A 21,961-nucleotide genomic window follows, 5' to 3' on the forward strand; every position below is an offset into this window, starting at 1 on the left:
CAAAGATATAGCTGTAAGGTAGCTCCACAACTTGAAATAGGTGGCCAGTCTGGCGCATTGGGTCTTGTCTGGGGTTGCATAAAGTCACGTCACAGACAGTCAAAACCGGTCTGAGTGTTTGAGCCGTTAAGACTTAGACGTATCTGTCCAAACGCAATATGGATTTCATTAAAAAAAAAAAATCAAGATACCAGATCTCCTTATTTGGGCAAAGAAAAGCTTTTTTTGTAGGCGAACTTCAGAGGTCTATAGAGTTCGCCAAGACATGTGACCAACTTCATCAAAACACAAAGAATTATGGGTATGTTTGGCTCGCCTGATGCCAGCGCATGTAAACTAGTGTTCTGGGTCTATGATCTGGCATGATAATAATGAAAACTAAGCGTGAAAAAAATGTGTGAAAAACAGAACATATTCTTGCGCTTCCTTACTGATGCTACCCCAGAGCTAACTTGCTATGCAACTTGCCATTAAGTAAGTTAGCCAGTTAGCTCTGGGGTAGCAAAAATGAAAGTGTGCCGACTTCACGTACCGGAGATCACAGTATGCACAAGAAGGCAGAGGACAAAAGTGTGTTCAGGAAAACGTCTTTATATAAGACTATATCGTCCCCGCGAGAGTTTAACAGGTGCGATAATTCAAAATCCCCATGTTATTTTCCCATAGGAAAAATCGCCAGATACCGAATCTCAAAGATGGCAGCTTTTTTGTAGGCGAACTTCAGAGGTCTGTTCGCCTACAAAAAGGATCCAAAGCTGCCATCTTTGTCCATATAAGGAGATCCGGGAGTTAATTGAAGCTAACTGCCTATGGCAAGTTGCATTGTAAGTTAGCTTTGGGGTAGCAAAGATCAAAGTGTGCCGTCTTCACCTGCCGAAGATCACAGTATCCACTAGAAGGCAGTGGAAGGCAAACTGTGTAGTGAAAAACGTCTGCATTTCAAATGTCATCATCCCCGCGAGTGTTTAACAGGTGTGATTATTGAAAATCCCCATGTTATTTTCCCATAGAAAAAATCTAAAGATACCGGATCTCCTTATTTGGGCAACGATGGTGGCTTTTTTGTAGGCGAACTTCAGAGGTCTATAGGCCAGACCCCAATAATCACTAATACTCACCTGGAACTCATGTGATTCTAATTATCACTGAATTGAGAATGACTTTGACATGCCTTTATAAGCCTTCACAATGCCTCCTGGAATTTACCCTTTCTGTTATTTTTGGTGATTCAACATGGCAGTAATGGCAAAGATTGTTGTTTTGATTCTCATTGCTAGTTTCAGTAATGGTGAGTGTTTTAAGTGTCCTTTGGCAGCTGAATTATGTTTGTAAGATCCTGATTGAAACAACAATTTCTTCTGTTCTTTTGGGTAGTCTTTTGTTTCCCAAAGAGGGAAGCTGCCCATGAGGTTGATGCTTCAACAACACCGTCCCCCAACAATCAGACACAAACTGAAGCTGTGTGTGAGTATTTAATGTAATGGTATGGTGTAATGTCCTTACAATTTGGTTGTGTTGAATGTTGAATGTCTAAACTTAAATGGAATCCCAAGATGGTGCAAGTGAAGATGTGGAAGCAGGCACTCCAGCACCTAATCTCCACAATCAGACCACTACTGCACAGCCTGATGTTACTGGTAAAGGCCTTTTTATGTCCAAGACTCTACAAGTGTTATCTGTTGTGTTACAATTTTTGAGACTTGTCTTCCTCTTATGTGGAAACCTAAAAGATGGACCAAGTGAAGATGATGTGGTAACTGCAACTCCAAATCCCCAAAACCAGACAACACCTGTTGCCCAGACTGAAAATGCTGGTAAGGACAATCGGGGCATTTATGGCTTTATTTGTTATGCTTTTGACCAATAGACCCCCTTATACCTACTGTATACACATGTATTATGTGGAACAGAAACCCATGGGCCAAGTGAAGATGGTGTGGTAGCTACAACCCCAAGTCCCCAGAACCAGACAACACCTGCTGCTCAGACTGAAAATGCTGGTAAGGACGATTGGTGCATTTGTGGTCATGTACATGACCATAGAACACACACACTCCTACACACTAACACATGTATTATGTGGAACAGAAACTGATGGGCCAAGTGAAGATGGTGTGGTAGCTACAACCCCAAGTCCCCAAAACCAGACTACATCATCTGCCACAGGTGGAGTAACTGGTAAGGGAATTTTCTTTCTTTTTTTTTATTTATTTTTTTTTTTTATAATAAAGACCCTGTAGTCCAGTATATGAAATTGGGTTTCAATCATGAGAATTGCCATCATGCATCAGCTCACAATATTGCTGAGGGAAGTCCACTGTCCACTTGCATTTCTTACATCAATGGGAAATGCATCCAGGCATGGCCAATACTCCAACTGAGCTTTGTGGCTTAACTCCTACATCTCTTTGTTCTAAGTATTTACTAAACCTGGCACAACTTAATTAGAAAATCAGTTAATTATCACCTGATACAGGTAGTAAGATTAGGCCTTTTTCACAGCTACCCTTTGACATGAGTGGGCAGGGCAAGCACCAGTGTTCCTAACTACGTTAATGAAGTCTGTTCAGTTTAAGCAAACATTCTGGCTTTGTGTGTTGACACCAGATGAACCAAGTGAAGATGCTGAGGTTGCCACCACGACCCAGAATGCCCAAAACCTGACCACTTTGGCCCACACTGTAGGAACTGGTAAGGCTTGCTGTGTGAAGTGCAGGATGTGTTTCCATGTCTTGTTTACAATCCTGTTGGTGGCGTCAAGCTGGTTTGCTGGCTGCAGTTTGGTTCTAACATCTGGTCCTTTTTTCCCCTTGTATGGAATCCCAAGAAGGCCCAAGTGAGGATGCTATTGTGTTAACCACTGTACTGCAAAATGGGACCACCCCTGCCCAAGACGTAGCCACCATTACTGGTAATTGTTTGGCTTTTTGTCATGTTTCCTGTTGTGTAAAAGTTTAAATGTAATCTAGAACTTCAATCTAAGTTGTCAGACCTAGTGGTCTGGAATAGTCAACTTGAGTCTGAAGATGACTGTGTAGGTGCATGAAGTGTACAGAGCTTTTGATTTGCCCTAGCTTGAAGCAATGGCTGACTGTATTGAGATTAAAAAGCTGCTTTTGTCCCTGCAGACTCCCATGATTCCTCCTGAAGTGGCAATCAGAATGCTAATTCTAAATGGAATTCTTGTCATCTTGGCTTTCTCCATCTCATTCAATAAATGCCAGATTTTATCCAACATTGTCTTGTCCTTGTTCCATGACTGGTCCAGTTTGGTGGTCAAGCTGACTAGAACTTTACTAACTCCTGTAGTATTAACTACATTAGTTATATTTTAGTGAACCTAGGATGACCACCTTTTTTGTTTCCATACGTTGATCTTAAGAGGCCATGTCAACCCATCCCATGACCACTCATTTATGTAGAGTACCACCTATTGTCAAATTAAAAAGCAAAAATGAGCGAAAAAAAAACTAATTGCAGGTATCTCTGGCTGACGTGTGGTCAAACCTGCATGAAATGGGAAGATCTGTCTCCCTCTGAATGCAGGCCAAGTTTTGTGGAACTTTGTGGGCCATACAATAAATTTAATTTGTGTACATTTAGTGACTACACCAACTGGCCTGTAAATGGCTAGACACAGATTTCTGTGAACACCTCAAAACAGGGCATAGGGGCCGTGTTAACCCATCCCAGAACCACTCAATGTATAGCGCCACCTAGTCAAAGGAAAAAGCAAAAATGAGGCATTATAATCACAGGCATCTTTGGTTGGCCGGTTCAAAACTGCACGGAATTTGTGTAGGATCATTATGGCCCAATCCCAATGTCTGGACTCGGGACTCGGACTTTGGTGCGCATTCGCGTGAAATTCGTAAGGGCTTAGGGCTGTCCCAATGTCGAATTTCAACAGGCGTGAGGCATCGGTGCAGACTTCACCTAAGGGAATTACCCACAGTTCAAAGTGTTGTGACGTTTACCGTGGATATCATAGGAAAATCCCCGAAATTACGAAGGTAAACAACATGACACACGTGCATGGCGCAAATGTCAGCAACGTCTTTGTTATTAAACATCAGTGGTGGACAGTAACGAAGTACATGTAATAAGTTACAATACTTAAGTAGCATATTGATGTATCTGTACTTTACTTAAGTATTTATATTTCGTGAGACTTTGTACTTTGACTTCACTACATTTTAAAGTGAAAATTCGTACTTTTACTCCGTTACGTTTATGAAAACCCTCTCGTTCCATTTTGGCAAAGCGAATCACGTGTCCAAACTGCGTCCTGCACGCACTTCAGTGCGGCCCGCCGAGCACGCATTACTTTATATAGATCTGGCCCGCCACGCACTTAGGCTATCATTGGCTTTTCGCTATTTTTTTTTCAGCAACGACGTTGTGGTTAACATTACTGTAAACTAACACTCTTCTTAGAGAACGTTTACATTTACAATGTCAATATCAATGTTACATAGAGATGAAAGCCTACTCTTTGAAATCTCTATTGCAGCAAATCTAATTTACGTGTTTGTTACTCATAACGTTACTCATAACGTAATTGGGAACGTGTGAGCGCGCTTGAAAGGGAGAGAGTGCATTGATAACTGATATCTCCGCTTTATAAACTAGAGGGCAGCCACTGAGTGGAGCCGGCAAGAGTCTTTAAGTGACAGTTCACAGCATCATAGTTCTTAACAAATTTATTTTCTACAACAAAATTACTTTGTCATTATTATCATAATGGGGGGGGGCTAAGGACACCAATTAGTGATTGAAGAATGTATCGTAAATAAATAAATGTTCTTCCTAAATGCTAGGGGGATGGAAGTATTTGACCCCATGTAACCCTATGGTAATTTAACACATAAGGTTAACATAGGGGCAGGTAGATTTTTATTTTTAAAGGACAGCTATTTCATGGATCCAGGATATATGCATCCTGATAAAGTTCCCTTGGCCGTTGGAATTAAAATAGCCCCACATCATCATACCCTTCACCACAGCTAGAGATTGGCATGGTGCTTTTTCCAGTAGGCCTATTAGCCTGTTTGATTTGCATTGAGCTCAATGAGCATCAAACAGGCTAATAGGCCTACTGGAAGAAGCACCATGGCAATCTGTTTGTTTGCAGTTTGATTTTTACTCATTTTTTGAATTAAGGCATTAAGATCAATTGTCAAATGATGATTTTATATTTCTCTTTTTAGGCAACTTTAGCATGGTATCAAATACATGTTCTCCCCACTGTAGATAGCTTCTAATGCTTTGTGCTTATACTCTTTTAAATAGACAAATGTAAGAAACTATTTGAAGAGTGGCATTATTTCACCTTATATAAGCTGATTTAGCCGGAGCTTTGATGTGAAAATGATAAATTATAATTATAATTAAGCCATTAGAACCATAATTCATTGAAGTACTTTTACTTTTAATACTTAAGTATATGTGAAGGCAAATACTTTTATACTTCTACTTAAGTGAACATTCAAAGTGGGTACTTTCACTTTTACTCAAGTAATATTTATCTATACTTTCACTTAAGTACATAATCAATGTACTTCGTCCACCACTGTTAAACATTGCCAAGGTACATCTTGTGAAGTGCTGTTCGAATCCCAAATACCTATCCGAGCAAACACACTATAATGTTTAGCATTGAGTATTGTTTAATGAAATTTTAATATAACATGGTCCAAAGATATAGCTGTAAGGTAGCTCCACAACTTGAAATAGGTGGCCAGTCTGGCGCATTGGGTCTTGTCTGGGGTTGCATAAAGTCACGTCACAGACAGTCAAAACCGGTCTGAGTGTTTGAGCCGTTAAGACTTAGACGTATCTGTCCAAATGCAATATGGATTTCATTAAAAAAAAAAATCAAGAGATCGGAGATCACAGTATGCACAAGAAGGCAGAGGACAAAAGTGTGTTCAGGAAAACGTCTTTATATAAGACTATATCGTCCCCGCGAGAGTTTAACAGGTGCGATAATTCAAAATCCCCATGTTATTTTCCCATAGGAAAAATCGCCAGATACCGAATCTCAAAGATGGCAGCTTTTTTGTAGGCGAACTTCAGAGGTCTGTTCGCCTACAAAAAGGATCCAAAGCTGCCATCTTTGTCCATATAAGGAGATCCGGGAGTTAATTGAAGCTAACTGCCTATGGCAAGTTGCATTGTAAGTTAGCTTTGGGGTAGCAAAGATCAAAGTGTGCCGTCTTCACCTGCCGAAGATCACAGTATCCACTAGAAGGCAGTGGACAAAACTGTGTAGTGAAAAACGTCTGAATTTCAAATGTCATCATCCCCGCGAGTGTTTAACAGGTGTGATTATTGAAAATCCCCATGTTATTTTCCCATAGAAAAAATCTCAAGATACCGGATCTCCTTATTTGGGCAAAGATGGTGGCTTTTTTGTAGGCGAACTTCAGAGGTCTATAGGCCAGACCCCAATAATCACTAATACTCACCTGGAACTCATGTGATTCTAATTATCACTGAATTGAGAATGACTTTGACATGCCTTTATAAGCCTTCACAATGCCTCCTGGAATTTACCCTTTCTGTTATTTTTGGTGATTCAACATGGCAGTAATGGCAAAGATTGTTGTTTTGATTCTCATTGCTAGTTTCAGTAATGGTGAGTGTTTTAAGTGTCTTTTTTGGCAGCTGAATTATGTTTGTAAGATCCTGATTTAAACAACAATTTCTTCTGTTCTTTTGGGTAGTCTTTTGTTTCCCAAAGAGGGAAGCTGCCCGTGAGGTTGATGTTTCAACAACACCGTCCCCCAACAATCAGACACAAACTGAAGCTGTGGGTGAGTATTTACTGTAATGGTATGGTGTAATGTCCTTACAAGTTGGTTCTGTTAAATGTTGAATATCTAAACTTAAATGGAATCCCTAGATGGTGCAAGTGAAGATGTGGAATCAGGCACTCCAGCACCTAATCCCCACAACCAGACCACTACTGCACAGCCTGATGTTACCGGTAAAGGCCTTTTTATGTACAAGACTCTACAAATGTGATCTGTTGTGTTACAATTTTGAGACTTGTCTTCCTCTTATGTGGAAACCTGAAAGATGGACCAAGTGAAGATGATGTGGTAACTGCAACTCCAAATCCCCAAAACCAGACAACACCTGTTGCCCAAACTGAAAATGCTGGTAAGGACAATCGGGGCATTTATGGCTTTATTTGTTATGCTTTTGACCAATTGACCCACACATACCTACTGTATACACATATTATGTGGAACAGAAACCGATGGGCCAAGTGAAGATGGTGGGGTAGCTACAACCCCAAGTCCCCAAAACCAGACAACACCTGCTGCTCAGACTGAAAATGCTGGTAAGGACGATTGGTGCATTTGTGGTCATGTACATGACCATAGAAAGAACACACACACACACACACACACACACACACACCCCTACACACACTTGGCACATGTACTGTATTATGTTGAACAGAAACCGATGGGCCAAGTGAGGATGGTGTGGTAGCTACAACCCCAAGTCCCCAAAACCAGACAACACCTGCTGCTCAGACTGAAAATGCTGGTAAGGACGATTGGTGCATTTGTGGTCATGTACATGACCATAGAAAGAACACACACACACACACACACACACACCCCTACACACACTTGGCACATGTACTGTGTTATGTTGAACAGAAACCGATGGGCCAAGTGAGGATGGTGTGGTAGCTACAACCCCATGTACCCACAACCAGACAACACCTGCTGCTCAGACTGAAAATGCTGGTAAGGACGATTGGTGCATTTGTGATGTACATGACCATAGAAAGAACACACACACGAACACATGTACTGTATTATGTTGAACAGAAACCGATGGGCCAAGGGAGGATGATGTGGTAGCTACAACCCCAAGTCCCCAAAACCAGACAACACCTGCTGCTCAGACTGAAAATGCTGGTAAGGACGATTGGTGCATTTGTGGTCATGTACATGACCATGGAAAGCACACACTCCTACACACACTAACACGCATATATTATGTGGAACAGAAACCGATGGGCCAAGTGAGGATGGTGTGGTAGCTACAACCCCAAGTCTCCAAAACCAGACTACATCTGCCACAGCTGGAGTAACTGGTAAGGGATTTTTTTTCTCTTTTTTTTTTTTCTTAAAGACCCTGTAGTCCAGCATATTAAATTGGGTTTCAATCATGAATTGCCATTGTGCATCAGCTCACAATTTTGCTGAGGTAAGTCCACTGTCCACTTGCATTTCTAACATCCATGGGAAATGCATCTAGGCGTGGCCAATACTCCAACTGAGCTTTGTGGCTTAACTCCATCTCTTTGTTTTGTATTTACTAAACCTGGCACAACTTAATTCGAATATCAGTTAATTATCACCTGTTACAGGTAGTAGGAATAGGCCTTTCACAGCTACCCTTTGACATGAGTGAGCAGGGCACCAGCACCAGTCTTCCTAACTATGTTAATGAAGTCTGTTCAGTTTAAGCAAAAAAATCTGGCTTTGTGTGTTGACACTAGATGAACCAAGTGAAGATGCTGAGGTTGCCACCACAACCCAGAATGCCCAAAACCTGACCACTTTGGCCCACACTGTAGGAACTGGTGGCTTGCTGTGTGAAGTGCAGGATGTGTTACCATGTCTTGTTTACAATCCTGTTAGTGGCGTCAAGCTGGTTTGCTGGCTGCAGTTTGGTTCTAACATCTGGTCCTTTTTTTCCCTTGTGTGGAATCCCAAGAAGGCCCAAGTGAGGATGCTATGGTGTTAACCACTGTACTGCAAAATGTGACCACCCCTGCCCAAGACGTAGCCACCATTACTGGTAATTGTTTGGCTTTTTGTCATGTTTCCTGTTGTGTAAAAGTTTAAATGTAATCTAGAACTTCAATCTTAATCCGTTGTCAGACCTAGTGGTCTGGATTAGTCAACTTTAGTATGAAGATGACTCTGTGTAGTCGCATGAAGTGTACAGCGCTTTTGATTTGCCCTAGCTTGAAGCAATGGCTGACTGTTGAGATTAAAAAGCCACTTTTGTCCCTGCAGACTCCCATGATTCCTCCTGAAGTGGCAATCAGAATGCTAATTCTAAATGGAATTCTTGTCATCTTGGCTTTCTCCATCTTGAATTCAATAAATGCCAGATTTTATCCAACATTGTCTTGTCCTTGTTCCTTGACTCTGGTCCAGTTTGGTGGTCAAGCTGACTAGAAACCCTTTACTAACTCCTGTAGTATTAACTACTGTACATTAGTTATATTTTAGTTAAATGTGAACATATTTGATTTGTTCAGAGTTATGTCTAGATTCTAGCTAAAATGGAATTTGCAGATATTGACCTTGCTTAAGTTGGTCAGAGCACATGAATTCCAAGGGTCAAAACCAGCAAAGGTCTCAGCTGGAAAATGTACTGAATCTCAAGGAAATTTCCGTCAAGGATTCCCATGAGACAAAGACAAAACATGGTGCGCATGAAGCCCCACAAGCGTACTGGACACCCCTAAAGGAGGGTGGAGCAGAAACTGGTTCAGTGAATATCTTGAACTGTAGAACCTAGGAGGACCACCTTTTTTGTTTCCATACGTTGATCTTTGTCAACCCATCCCATGACCACTTATTTATATATAGCACCACCTATTGTCTGATTTAAAACCACATACGAAAGGGGCCTGTATCCGATCTGAGGAGATCGGAATAAATGTGTTTTTTCTGTTTACACTGTCGTGGCACAGATCGGATGCGTGCCACATGAGAGCAAAAAATCGGATTTGGGTCACTTCAAACTGGCAGTCTAAACGCAGCCTAAGACGCTACTGGAAAGAAGGTACTATCAGAGAATGTCTAAGGGGAGAACGACCACTCGCTGAATACTTCCGCATGGTACTGCAACTAGAGGGCGATCGCGAGCAAGTGAAGAATGAATGGAGGTTAAGGGAGTTTCTCCTAAAATCCACTTTTCTCTGGATATAATTTTTTGTGTAGAAATCGGAATATTGCACGTGAAAGGGGGGTCAATGAAAATACACACGGCTGAGTATTAGATTTTTAAAGTCCCTTAATTGCTCTAAAAAGCCTTTCAAACGTGTCAATGACGTCATTCATTAGCAGGGTGCTAGTGTGTTATGGGCAACAACGACCAAGCCTGTGAGAAACCAAAGGGCCATAAGTAATTGTTCATTCAACTTTCGACGTATAATCCATATTGAGCTTGCAGAAACTAAAATCCAATCTTCGATTTTTAAATGACAATCAGGTGAAACAGACCAATTTAGCTGTCTAGCCCCATAGACCCCCATTGTTTGATCACTTGCTCGTGATCGCCCCTAGTGGAACTGCAACAGGAACTGCAGGTACAATGCAGGTACAATGGAGTTAAAGTGTAAGTTTGGCGGAAATTGAAAATAAAGCTATTTTCTGAATGAAAATACAGCAACTAAGCCGTGGAGGAAGTAATTTTCGCTCATCACGCAGTACAGAGCTAGCACGGGCAGGAGCGACAGCCCAAAATCGCAAACAGTGGGTGTGCATGGGGATTAGAGCCACACGCTTTCAAAATCGCATTTTTAAACCACTAACAGTGCTCAAAACAGCGCCAAACCTCATCAGTAGCTTGCTCTAGGTGTCTACACATAAAACGAAGCACCAATCAGTCTGTAAACTTTGGAATAGTCAGTATACACGTAGAATCAATTCGAGACCGCAACACCCCATCTGAAGCACAGAAATGTCTCGCGGGATCTCACACGAGAGGTCGTGGACTTTCCTTCGTGAGGAGCTGGAAGGGGTTAGTGTTCATAACAGTCTTCTTTTATAAACGTCTGGTTCATGAGCCAAGTTGTTGGTGCTTCGTTTTATGTGTAGACACCTAGAGCAAGCTTCTGACAAGGTTTGGCGCTGTTTTGAGCAATGTTAGTGATTTAAAAATGCGATTTTGACTACCCGTAGGAATAGGTCCCATGCTTCCGTGTGAGATGTCGCGAGACATTTCTGTGCTTCAGACGGAGTTGCGGTCTCGAATTGATTCTACGTGTATACTGACTATTCCAAAGTTTACAGACTGTTTGGTGCTTCGTTTTATGTGTAGACACCTAGAGCAAGTTACTGAGGTTTGGCGCCGTTTTGAGCAATGTAAGTGGTTTAAAAATGCGATTTTGAAAGCGTGTGGCTGTAATCCCCATGCACACCCACTGTTTGCGATTTTGGGCTGTCGCTCCTGCCCGTGCTAGCTCTGTACTGCGTGATGAGCGAAAATTACTTCCTCCACGGCTTAGTTGATGTATTTTCATTCAGAAAATAGCTTTATTTTCAATTTCCGCCAAACTTACACTTTAATAGCAAGTGGATTCGCTCTCCATAAATGGGCTCTGGTACTATCCAGCGTGCACGCTTGACTTCTGGACACAGCCTGAGATCTCTGCTACCCCAGAGCTAACTTCTGCTTCTTCTTCTTCTTTATTTTATTGGCAGATTACAACTCTTTGGTGCATACCGCCACCAACTGTACAGAAGTGTGCAAAGGGAATTGGCACTATCTTGGTAATCTGGTTTAAGAGGCAGAGCTAACTTACAATGCAACTTGCCATATGGCAGTTAGCTTCAATTAACACCTGGAACTCCTTATATGGGCAAAGATGGCAGCTTTTTGTAGGCGAACTTCAGAGGTCAATAGAGTTTAACAGGTGCGATAATTGAAAATCCCCATGTTATTTTCCCATAGAAAAAATCTCAAGATACCGGATCTCCTTATTTGGGCAAAGATGGTGGCTTTTTTGTAGGCGAACTTCAGAGGTCTATAGGCCAGACCCCAATAATCACTAATACTCACCTGGAACTCATGTGATTCTAATTATCACTGAATTGAGAATGACTTTGACATGCCTTTATAAGCCTTCACAATACCTCCTGGAATTTACCCTCTCTGATTTTTTTGGTGATTCAACATGGCAGTAATGGCAAAGATTGTTGTTTTGATTCTCATTGCTAGTTTCAGTAATGGTGAGTGTTTTAAGTGTCTTTTTTGGCAGCTGAATTATGTTTGTAAGATCCTGATTTAAACAACAATTTCTTCTGTTCTTTTGGGTAGTCTTTTGTTTCCCAAAGAGGGAAGCTGCCCGTGAGGTTGATGTTTCAACAACACCGTCCCCCAACAATCAGACACAAACTGAAGCTGTGGGTGAGTATTTAATGTAATGGTATGGTGTAATGTCCTTACAAGTTGGTTCTGTTAAATGTTGAATATCTAAACTTAAATGGAATCCCTAGATGGTGCAAGTGAAGATGTGGAATCAGGCACTCCAGCACCTAATCCCCACAACCAGACCACTACTGCACAGCCTGATGTTACCGGTAAAGGCCTTTTTATGTACAAGACTCTACAAATGTGATCTGTTGTGTTACAATTTTGAGACTTGTCTTCCTCTTATGTGGAAACCTAAAAGATGGACCAAGTGAAGATGATGTGGTAACTGCAACTCCAAATCCCCAAAACCAGACAACACCTGTTGCCCAAACTGAAAATGCTGGTAAGGACAATCGGGGCATTTATGGCTTTATTTGTTATGCTTTTGACCAATTGACCCACACATACCTACTGTATACACATATTATGTGGAACAGAAACCGATGGGCCAAGTGAAGATGGTGGGGTAGCTACAACCCCATGTACCCACAACCAGACAACACCTGCTGCTCAGACTGAAAATGCTGGTAAGGACGATTGGTGCATTTGTGGTCATGTACATGACCATGGAAAGAACACCCACACACACACCCCTACACACACTTGGCACATGTACTGTATTATGTTGAACAGAAACCGATGGGCCAAGTGAGGGGGTTGTAGCTACCACACCATCAAGTCCCCAAAACCAGACAACACCTGCTGCTCAGACTGAAAATGCTGGTAAGGACGATTGGTTCATTTGTGGTCATGTACATGACCATAGAAAGAACACACACACACACACACACACACACACACACACACCCCTACACACACTTAGCACATGTGCTGTATTATGTTGAACAGAAACCGATGGGCCAAGTGAGGATGGTGTGGTAGCTACAACCCCAAGTCCCCAAAACCAGACAACACCTGCTGCTCAGACTGAAAATGCTGGTAAGGACGATTGGTTCATTTGTGATCATGTACATAACCATAGAAAGAACACCCACACACACACACACACCCCTACACACACTTGGCACATGTACTGTATTATGTTGAACAGAAACCGATGGGCCAAGTGAGGATGGTGTGGTAGCTACAACCCCAAGTCCCCAAAACCAGACAACACCTGCTGCTCAGACTGAAAATGCTGGTAAGGACGATTGGTGCATTTGTGGTCATGTACATGACCATGGAAAGAACACACACACACACACACACACACACTACATACACTAACACGCATGTATCATGTGGAACAGAAACCGATGGGCCAAGTGAGGATGGTGTGGTAGCTACAACCCCATGTACCCACAACCAGACAACACCTGCTGCTCAGACTGAAAATGCTGGTAAGGACGATTGGTGCATTTGTGATGTACATGACCATAGAAAGAACACACACACGAACACATGTACTGTATTATGTTGAACAGAAACCGATGGGCCAAGGGAGGATGATGTGGTAGCTACAACCCCAAGTCCCCAAAACCAGACAACACCTGCTGCTCAGACTGAAAATGCTGGTAAGGACGATTGGTGCATTTGTGGTCATGTACATGACCATGGAAAGCACACACTCCTACACACACTAACACGCATATATTATGTGGAACAGAAACCGATGGGCCAAGTGAGGATGGTGTGGTAGCTACAACCCCAAGTCTCCAAAACCAGACTACATCTGCCACAGCTGGAGTAACTGGTAAGGGATTTTTTTTCTCTTTTTTTTTTTTCTTAAAGACCCTGTAGTCCAGCATATTAAATTGGGTTTCAATCATGAATTGCCATTGTGCATCAGCTCACAATTTTGCTGAGGTAAGTCCACTGTCCACTTGCATTTCTAACATCCATGGGAAATGCATCTAGGCGTGGCCAATACTCCAACTGAGCTTTGTGGCTTAACTCCATCTCTTTGTTTTGTATTTACTAAACCTGGCACAACTTAATTCGAATATCAGTTAATTATCACCTGTTACAGGTAGTAGGAATAGGCCTTTCACAGCTACCCTTTGACATGAGTGAGCAGGGCACCAGCACCAGTCTTCCTAACTATGTTAATGAAGTCTGTTCAGTTTAAGCAAAAAAATCTGGCTTTGTGTGTTGACACTAGATGAACCAAGTGAAGATGCTGAGGTTGCCACCACAACCCAGAATGCCCAAAACCTGACCACTTTGGCCCACACTGTAGGAACTGGTGGCTTGCTGTGTGAAGTGCAGGATGTGTTACCATGTCTTGTTTACAATCCTGTTAGTGGCGTCAAGCTGGTTTGCTGGCTGCAGTTTGGTTCTAACATCTGGTCCTTTTTTTCCCTTGTGTGGAATCCCAAGAAGGCCCAAGTGAGGATGCTATGGTGTTAACCACTGTACTGCAAAATGTGACCACCCCTGCCCAAGACGTAGCCACCATTACTGGTAATTGTTTGGCTTTTTGTCATGTTTCCTGTTGTGTAAAAGTTTAAATGTAATCTAGAACTTCAATCTAAATCCGTTGTCAGACCTAGTGGTCTGGATTAGTCAACTTTAGTATGAAGATGACTCTGTGTAGTCGCATGAAGTGTACAGAGCTTTTGATTTGCCCTAGCTTGAAGCAATGGCTGACTGTTGAGATTAAAAAGCCACTTTTGTCCCTGCAGACTCCCATGATTCCTCCTGAAGTGGCAATCAGAATGCTAATTCTAAATGGAATTCTTGTCATCTTGGCTTTCTCCATCTTGAATTCAATAAATGCCAGATTTTATCCAACATTGTCTTGTCCTTGTTCCTTGACTCTGGTCCAGTTTGGTGGTCAAGCTGACTAGAAACCCTTTACTAACTCCTGTAGTATTAACTACTGTACATTAGTTATATTTTAGTTAAATGTGAACATATTTGATTTGTTCAGAGTTATGTCTAGATTCTAGCTAAAATGGAATTTGCAGATATTGACCTTGCTTAAGTTGGTCAGAGCACATGAATTCCAAGGGTCAAAACCAGCAAAGGTCTCAGCTGGAAAATGTACTGAATCTCAAGGAAATTTCCGTCAAGGATTCCCATGAGACAAAGACAAAACATGGTGCGCATGAAGCCCCACAAGCGTACTGGACACCCCTAAAGGAGGGTGGAGCAGAAACTGGTTCAGTGAATATCTTGAACTGTAGAACCTAGGAGGACCACCTTTTTTGTTTCCATACGTTGATCTTAAGAGGCCATGTCAACCTATCCCATGACCACTCATTTATATATAGCACCACCTATTGTCTGATTTAAAACCACATACGAAAGGGGCCTGTATCCGATCTGAGGAGATCGGAATAAATGTGTTTTTTCTGTTTACACTGTCGTGGCACAGATCGGATGCGTGCCACATGAGAGCAAAAAATCGGATTTGGGTCACTTCAAACTGGCAGTCTAAACGCAGCCTAAGACGCTACTGGAAAGAAGGTACTATCAGAGAATGTCTAAGGGGAGAACGACCACTCGCTGAATACTTCCGCATGGTACTGCAACTAGAGGGCGATCGCGAGCAAGTGAAGAATGAATGGAGGTTAAGGGAGTTTCTCCTAAAATCCACTTTTCTCTGGATATAATTTTTTGTGTAGAAATCGGAATATTGCACGTGAAAGGGGGGTCAATGAAAATACACACGGCTGAGTATTAGATTTTTAAAGTCCCTTAATTGCTCTAAAAAGCCTTTCAAACGTGTCAATGACGTCATTCATTAGCAGGGTGCTAGTGTGTTATGGGCAACAACGACCAAGCCTGTGAGAAACCAAAGGGCCATAAGTAATTGTTCATTCAACTTTCGACTTATAATCCATATTGAGCTTGCAGAAACTAAAATCCAATCTTCGATTTTTAAATGACAATCAGGTGAAACAGACCAATTTAGCTGTCTAGCCCCATAGACCCCCATTGTTTGATCACTTGCTCGTGATCGCCCCTAGTGGAACTGCAACAGGAACTGCAGGTACAATGCAGGTACAATGGAGTTAAAGTGTAAGTTTGGCGGAAATTGAAAATAAAGCTATTTTCTGAATGAAAATACAGCAACTAAGCCGTGGAGGAAGTAATTTTCGCTCATCACGCAGTACAGAGCTAGCACGGGCAGGAGCGACAGCCCAAAATCGCAAACAGTGGGTGTGCATGGGGATTAGAGCCACACGCTTTCAAAATCGCATTTTTAAACCACTAACAGTGCTCAAAACAGCGCCAAACCTCATCAGTAGCTTGCTCTAGGTGTCTACACATAAAACGAAGCACCAATCAGTCTGTAAACTTTGGAATAGTCAGTATACACGTAGAATCAATTCGAGACCGCAACACCCCATCTGAAGCACAGAAATGTCTCGCGGGATCTCACACGAGAGGTCGTGGACTTTCCTTCGTGAGGAGCTGGAAGGGGTTAGTGTTCATAACAGTCTTCTTTTATAAACGTCTGGTTCATGAGCCAAGTTGTTGGTGCTTCGTTTTATGTGTAGACACCTAGAGCAAGCTTCTGACAAGGTTTGGCGCTGTTTTGAGCAATGTTAGTGATTTAAAAATGCGATTTTGACTACCCGTAGGAATAGGTCCCATGCTTCCGTGTGAGATGTCGCGAGACATTTCTGTGCTTCAGACGGAGTTGAAGTCTCGAATTGATTCTACGTGTATACTGACTATTCCAAAGTTTACAGACTGTTTGGTGCTTCGTTTTATGTGTAGACACCTAGAGCAAGTTACTGAGGTTTGGCGCCGTTTTGAGCAATGTTAGTGGTTTAAAAATGCGATTTTGAAAGCGTGTGGCTCTAATCCCCATGCACACCCACTGTTTGCGATTTTGGGCTGTCGCTCCTGCCCGTGCTAGCTCTGTACTGCGTGATGAGCGAAAATTACTTCCTCCACGGCTTAGTTGATGTATTTTCATTCAGAAAATAGCTTTATTTTCAATTTCCGCCAAACTTACACTTTAATAGCAAGTGGATTCGCTCTCCATAAATGGGCTCTGGTACTATCCAGCGTGCACGCTTGACTTCTGGACACAGCCTGAGATCTCTGCTACCCCAGAGCTAACTTCTGCTTCTTCTTCTTCTTTATTTTATTGGCAGATTACAACTCTTTGGTGCATACCGCCACCAACTGTACAGAAGTGTGCAAAGGGAATTGGCACTATCTTGGTAATCTGGTTTAAGAGGCAGAGCTAACTTACAATGCAACTTGCCATATGGCAGTTAGCTTCAATTAACACCTGGAACTCCTTATATGGGCAAAGATGGCAGCTTTTTGTAGGCGAACTTCAGAGGTCAATAGAGTTTAACAGGTGCGATAATTGAAAATCCCCATGTTATTTTCCCATAGAAAAAATCTCAAGATACCGGATCTCCTTATTTGGGCAAAGATGGTGGCTTTTTTGTAGGCGAACTTCAGAGGTCTATAGGCCAGACCCCAATAATCACTAATACTCACCTGGAACTCATGTGATTCTAATTATCACTGAATTGAGAATGACTTTGACATGCCTTTATAAGCCTTCACAATGCCTCCTGGAATTTACCCTCTCTGATTTTTTTGGTGATTCAACATGGCAGTAATGGCAAAGATTGTTGTTTTGATTCTCATTGTTAGTTTCAGTAATGGTGAGTGTTTTAAGTGTCTTTTTTGGCAGCTGAATTATGTTTGTAAGATCCTGATTTAAACAACAATTTCTTCTGTTCTTTTGGGTAGTCTTTTGTTTCCCAAAGAGGGAAGCTGCCCGTGAGGTTGATGTTTCAACAACACCGTCCCCCAACAATCAGACACAAACTGAAGCTGTGGGTGAGTATTTAATGTAATGGTATGGTGTAATGTCCTTACAAGTTGGTTCTGTTAAATGTTGAATATCTAAACTTAAATGGAATCCCTAGATGGTGCAAGTGAAGATGTGGAATCAGGCACTCCAGCACCTAATCCCCACAACCAGACCACTACTGCACAGCCTGATGTTACCGGTAAAGGCCTTTTTATGTACAAGACTCTACAAATGTGATCTGTTGTGTTACAATTTTGAGACTTGTCTTCCTCTTTGTGGAAACCTAAAAGATGGACCAAGTGAAGATGATGTGGTAACTGCAACTCCAAATCCCCAAAACCAGACAACACCTGTTGCCCAAACTGAAAATGCTGGTAAGGACAATCGGGGCATTTATGGCTTTATTTGTTATGCTTTTGACCAATTGACCCACACATACCTACTGTATACACATATTATGTGGAACAGAAACCGATGGGCCAAGTGAGGATGGTGTGGTAGCTACAACCCCAAGTCCCCAAAACCAGACAACACCTGCTGCTCAGACTGAAAATGCTGGTAAGGACGATTGGTTCATTTGTGGTCATGTACATGACCATAGAAGGAACACACACACACACACACACACACACACCCCTACACACACTTAGCACATGTGCTGTATTATGTTGAACAGAAACCGATGGGCCAAGTGAGGATGGTGTGGTAGCTACAACCCCAAGTCCCCAAAACCAGACAACACCTGCTGCTCAGACTGAAAATGCTGGTAAGGACGATTGGTTCATTTGTGGTCATGTACATGACCATAGAAAGAACAACACCCACACACACACACACCCCTACACACACTTGGCACATGTACTGTATTATGTTGAACAGAAACCGATGGGCCAAGTGAGGATGGTGTGGTAGCTACAACCCCAAGTCCCCAAAACCAGACAACACCTGCTGCTCAGACTGAAAATGCTGGTAAGGACGATTGGTGCATTTGTGGTCATGTACATGACCATGGAAAGAACACACACACACACACACACACACACACACACTACATACACTAACACGCATGTATCATGTGGAACAGAAACCGATGGGCCAAGTGAGGATGGTGTGGTAGCTACAACCCCATGTACCCACAACCAGACAACACCTGCTGCTCAGACTGAAAATGCTGGTAAGGACGATTGGTGCATTTGTGATGTACATGACCATAGAAAGAACACACACACTAACACATGTACTGTATTATGTTGAACAGAAACCGATGGGCCAAGGGAGGATGATGTGGTAGCTACAACCCCAAGTCCCCAAAACCAGACAACACCTGCTGCTCAGACTGAAAATGCTGGTAAGGACGATTGGTGCATTTGTGGTCATGTACATGACCATGGAAAGCACACACTCCTACACACACTAACACGCATATATTATGTGGAACAGAAACCGATGGGCCAAGTGAGGATGGTGTGGTAGCTACAACCCCAAGTCTCCAAAACCAGACTACATCTGCCACAGCTGGAGTAACTGGTAAGGGATTTTTTTTCTCTTTTTTTTTTTCTTAAAGACCCTGTAGTCCAGCATATTAAATTGGGTTTCAATCATGAATTGCCATTGTGCATCAGCTCACAATTTTGCTGAGGTAAGTCCACTGTCCACTTGCATTTCTAACATCCATGGGAAATGCATCTAGGCGTGGCCAATACTCCAACTGAGCTTTGTGGCTTAACTCCATCTCTTTGTTTTGTATTTACTAAACCTGGCACAACTTAATTCGAATATCAGTTAATTATCACCTGTTACAGGTAGTAGGAATAGGCCTTTCACAGCTACCCTTTGACATGAGTGAGCAGGGCACCAGCACCAGTCTTCCTAACTATGTTAATGAAGTCTGTTCAGTTTAAGCAAAAAAATCTGGCTTTGTGTGTTGACACTAGATGAACCAAGTGAAGATGCTGAGGTTGCCACCACAACCCAGAATGCCCAAAACCTGACCACTTTGGCCCACACTGTAGGAACTGGTGGCTTGCTGTGTGAAGTGCAGGATGTGTTACCATGTCTTGTTTACAATCCTGTTAGTGGCGTCAAGCTGGTTTGCTGGCTGCAGTTTGGTTCTAACATCTGGTCCTTTTTTTCCCTTGTGTGGAATCCCAAGAAGGCCCAAGTGAGGATGCTATGGTGTTAACCACTGTACTGCAAAATGTGACCACCCCTGCCCAAGATGTAGCCACCATTACTGGTAATTGTTTGGCTTTTTGTCATGTTTCCTGTTGTGTAAAAGTTTAAATGTAATCTAGAACTTCAATCTAAATCCGTTGTCAGACCTAGTGGTCTGGATTAGTCAACTTTAGTATGAAGATGACTCTGTGTAGTCGCATGAAGTGTACAGAGCTTTTGATTTGCCCTAGCTTGAAGCAATGGCTGACTGTTGAGATTAAAAAGCCACTTTTGTCCCTGCAGACTCCCATGATTCCTCCTGAAGTGGCAATCAGAATGCTAATTCTAAATGGAATTCTTGTCATCTTGGCTTTCTCCATCTTGAATTCAATAAATGCCAGATTTTATCCAACATTGTCTTGTCCTTGTTCCTTGACTCTGGTCCAGTTTGGTGGTCAAGCTGACTAGAAACCCTTTACTAACTCCTGTAGTATTAACTACTGTACATTAGTTATATTTTAGTTAAATGTGAACATATTTGATTTGTTCAGAGTTATGTCTAGATTCTAGCTAAAATGGAATTTGCAGATATTGACCTTGCTTAAGTTGGTCAGAGCACATGAATTCCAAGGGTCAAAACCAGCAAAGGTCTCAGCTGGAAAATGTACTGAATCTCAAGGAAATTTCCGTCAAGGATTCCCATGAGACAAAGACAAAACATGGTGCGCATGAAGCCCCACAAGCGTACTGGACACCCCTAAAGGAGGGTGGAGCAGAAACTGGTTCAGTGAATATCTTGAACTGTAGAACCTAGGAGGACCACCTTTTTTGTTTCCATACGTTGATCTTAAGAGGCCATGTCAACCCATCCCATGACCACTCATTTATATATAGCATCACCTATTGTCTGATTTAAAACCACATACGAAAGGGGCCTGTATCCGATCTGAGGAGATCGGAATTCATGTGTTTTTTTTCTGTTTACACTGTCGTGGCACAGATCGGATGCGTGCCACATGAGAGCAAAAAATCGGATTTGGGTCACTTCAAACTGGCAGTCTAAACGCAGCCTAAGACGCTACTGGAAAGAAGGTACTATCAGAGAATGTCTAAGGGGAGAACGACCACTCGCTGAATACTTCCGCATGGTACTGCAACTAGAGGGCGATCGCGAGCAAGTGAAGAATGAATGGAGGTTAAGGGAGTTTCTCCTAAAATCCACTTTTCTCTGGATATAATTTTTTGTGTAGAAATCGGAATATTGCACGTGAAAGGGGGGTCAATGAAAATACACACGGCTGAGTATTAGATTTTTAAAGTCCCTTAATTGCTCTAAAAAGCCTTTCAAACGTGTCAATGACGTCATTCATTAGCAGGGTGCTAGTGTGTTATGGGCAACAACGACCAAGCCTGTGAGAAACCAAAGGGCCATAAGTAATTGTTCATTCAACTTTCGACTTATAATCCATATTGAGCTTGCAGAAACTAAAATCCAATCTTCGATTTTTAAATGACAATCAGGTGAAACAGACCAATTTAGCTGTCTAGCCCCATAGACCCCCATTGTTTGATCACTTGCTCGTGATCGCCCCTAGTGGAACTGCAACAGGAACTGCAGGTACAATGCAGGTACAATGGAGTTGAAGTGTAAGTTTGGCGGAAATTGAAAATAAAGCTATTTTCTGAATGAAAATACAGCAACTAAGCCGTGGAGGAAGTAATTTTCGCTCATCACGCTGTACAGAGCTAGCACGGGCAGGAGCGACAGCCCAAAATCGCAAACAGTGGGTGTGCATGGGGATTAGAGCCACACGCTTTCAAAATCGCATTTTTAAACCACTAACAGTGCTCAAAACAGCGCCAAACCTCATCAGTAGCTTGCTCTAG

General features: G+C 42.3%; 4 protein-coding genes and 1 long non-coding RNA gene across 5 annotated transcripts; all 5 read left to right on the forward strand.

Moving 5' to 3' along the window:
- Positions 1 to 1,160: 1,160 nt before the first annotated feature.
- LOC134082463 (cell surface glycoprotein 1-like) lies at positions 1,161 to 3,235 on the forward strand. Its single transcript, XM_062538201.1, has 9 exons — positions 1,161 to 1,288; positions 1,375 to 1,464; positions 1,554 to 1,637; positions 1,731 to 1,814; positions 1,911 to 2,000; positions 2,089 to 2,178; positions 2,608 to 2,691; positions 2,828 to 2,911; positions 3,129 to 3,235. The coding sequence occupies exons 1-9, from the start codon at positions 1,234 to 1,236 to the stop codon at positions 3,146 to 3,148; spliced, it is 681 nt and encodes a 226-aa protein (XP_062394185.1). The 5' UTR covers positions 1,161 to 1,233; the 3' UTR covers positions 3,149 to 3,235.
- Positions 3,236 to 6,545: 3,310 nt separating this feature from the next.
- On the forward strand, positions 6,546 to 9,162 carry LOC134082270 (cell surface glycoprotein 1-like). Its single transcript, XM_062537919.1, has 10 exons — positions 6,546 to 6,640; positions 6,729 to 6,818; positions 6,908 to 6,991; positions 7,084 to 7,167; positions 7,262 to 7,351; positions 7,680 to 7,769; positions 7,854 to 7,943; positions 8,036 to 8,122; positions 8,749 to 8,832; positions 9,054 to 9,162. Exons 1-10 carry the CDS (start codon positions 6,586 to 6,588, stop codon positions 9,071 to 9,073), a joined length of 774 nt encoding a protein of 257 aa, XP_062393903.1. The 5' UTR covers positions 6,546 to 6,585; the 3' UTR covers positions 9,074 to 9,162.
- A 2,762-nt stretch (positions 9,163 to 11,924) lies between these two features.
- LOC134082271 (cell surface glycoprotein 1-like) lies at positions 11,925 to 14,919 on the forward strand. Its single transcript, XM_062537920.1, has 10 exons — positions 11,925 to 12,002; positions 12,091 to 12,180; positions 12,270 to 12,353; positions 12,446 to 12,529; positions 12,624 to 12,713; positions 13,437 to 13,526; positions 13,611 to 13,700; positions 13,793 to 13,879; positions 14,506 to 14,589; positions 14,811 to 14,919. The coding sequence occupies exons 1-10, from the start codon at positions 11,948 to 11,950 to the stop codon at positions 14,828 to 14,830; spliced, it is 774 nt and encodes a 257-aa protein (XP_062393904.1). The 5' UTR covers positions 11,925 to 11,947; the 3' UTR covers positions 14,831 to 14,919.
- Positions 14,920 to 17,855: 2,936 nt separating this feature from the next.
- On the forward strand, positions 17,856 to 18,294 carry LOC134083111 (uncharacterized). The gene is made up of 3 exons (XR_009939699.1): positions 17,856 to 17,946; positions 18,036 to 18,119; positions 18,211 to 18,294. It is a non-coding gene; the product is annotated as an uncharacterized LOC134083111 (long non-coding RNA).
- A 526-nt stretch (positions 18,295 to 18,820) lies between these two features.
- LOC134082272 (uncharacterized) lies at positions 18,821 to 20,486 on the forward strand. Its single transcript, XM_062537921.1, has 6 exons — positions 18,821 to 18,828; positions 19,021 to 19,094; positions 19,179 to 19,268; positions 19,361 to 19,447; positions 20,073 to 20,156; positions 20,378 to 20,486. Exons 1-6 carry the CDS (start codon positions 18,821 to 18,823, stop codon positions 20,395 to 20,397), a joined length of 363 nt encoding a protein of 120 aa, XP_062393905.1. The 3' UTR covers positions 20,398 to 20,486.
- Positions 20,487 to 21,961: the final 1,475 nt, after the last annotated feature.

Source organism: Sardina pilchardus, chromosome 6 (assembly GCF_963854185.1).
Source record: "Sardina pilchardus chromosome 6, fSarPil1.1, whole genome shotgun sequence".
NCBI classification, from domain to species: Eukaryota; Metazoa; Chordata; class Actinopteri; order Clupeiformes; family Clupeidae; genus Sardina; species Sardina pilchardus.

Coding starts and splice junctions, on each gene's coding strand:
- LOC134082463 (XM_062538201.1), top strand. CDS start 1,234: ATGGCAGTAATGGCAAAGATTGTTGTTTTGATTCTCATTGCTAGTTTC. Junction 2,179..2,607: donor TGCCACAGGTGGAGTAACTG/GTAAGGGAATTT, acceptor TGTTGACACCAG/ATGAACCAAGTGAAGATGCT. Junction 2,912..3,128: donor AGACGTAGCCACCATTACTG/GTAATTGTTTGG, acceptor TTGTCCCTGCAG/ACTCCCATGATTCCTCCTGA.
- LOC134082270 (XM_062537919.1), top strand. CDS start 6,586: ATGGCAGTAATGGCAAAGATTGTTGTTTTGATTCTCATTGCTAGTTTC. Junction 7,352..7,679: donor TGCTCAGACTGAAAATGCTG/GTAAGGACGATT, acceptor TATGTTGAACAG/AAACCGATGGGCCAAGTGAG. Junction 7,944..8,035: donor TGCTCAGACTGAAAATGCTG/GTAAGGACGATT, acceptor TATGTGGAACAG/AAACCGATGGGCCAAGTGAG.
- LOC134082271 (XM_062537920.1), top strand. CDS start 11,948: ATGGCAGTAATGGCAAAGATTGTTGTTTTGATTCTCATTGCTAGTTTC. Junction 12,530..12,623: donor TGCCCAAACTGAAAATGCTG/GTAAGGACAATC, acceptor TATGTGGAACAG/AAACCGATGGGCCAAGTGAA. Junction 13,701..13,792: donor TGCTCAGACTGAAAATGCTG/GTAAGGACGATT, acceptor TATGTGGAACAG/AAACCGATGGGCCAAGTGAG.
- LOC134082272 (XM_062537921.1), top strand. Junction 19,095..19,178: donor TGCTCAGACTGAAAATGCTG/GTAAGGACGATT, acceptor TATGTTGAACAG/AAACCGATGGGCCAAGGGAG. Junction 19,448..20,072: donor TGCCACAGCTGGAGTAACTG/GTAAGGGATTTT, acceptor TGGAATCCCAAG/AAGGCCCAAGTGAGGATGCT.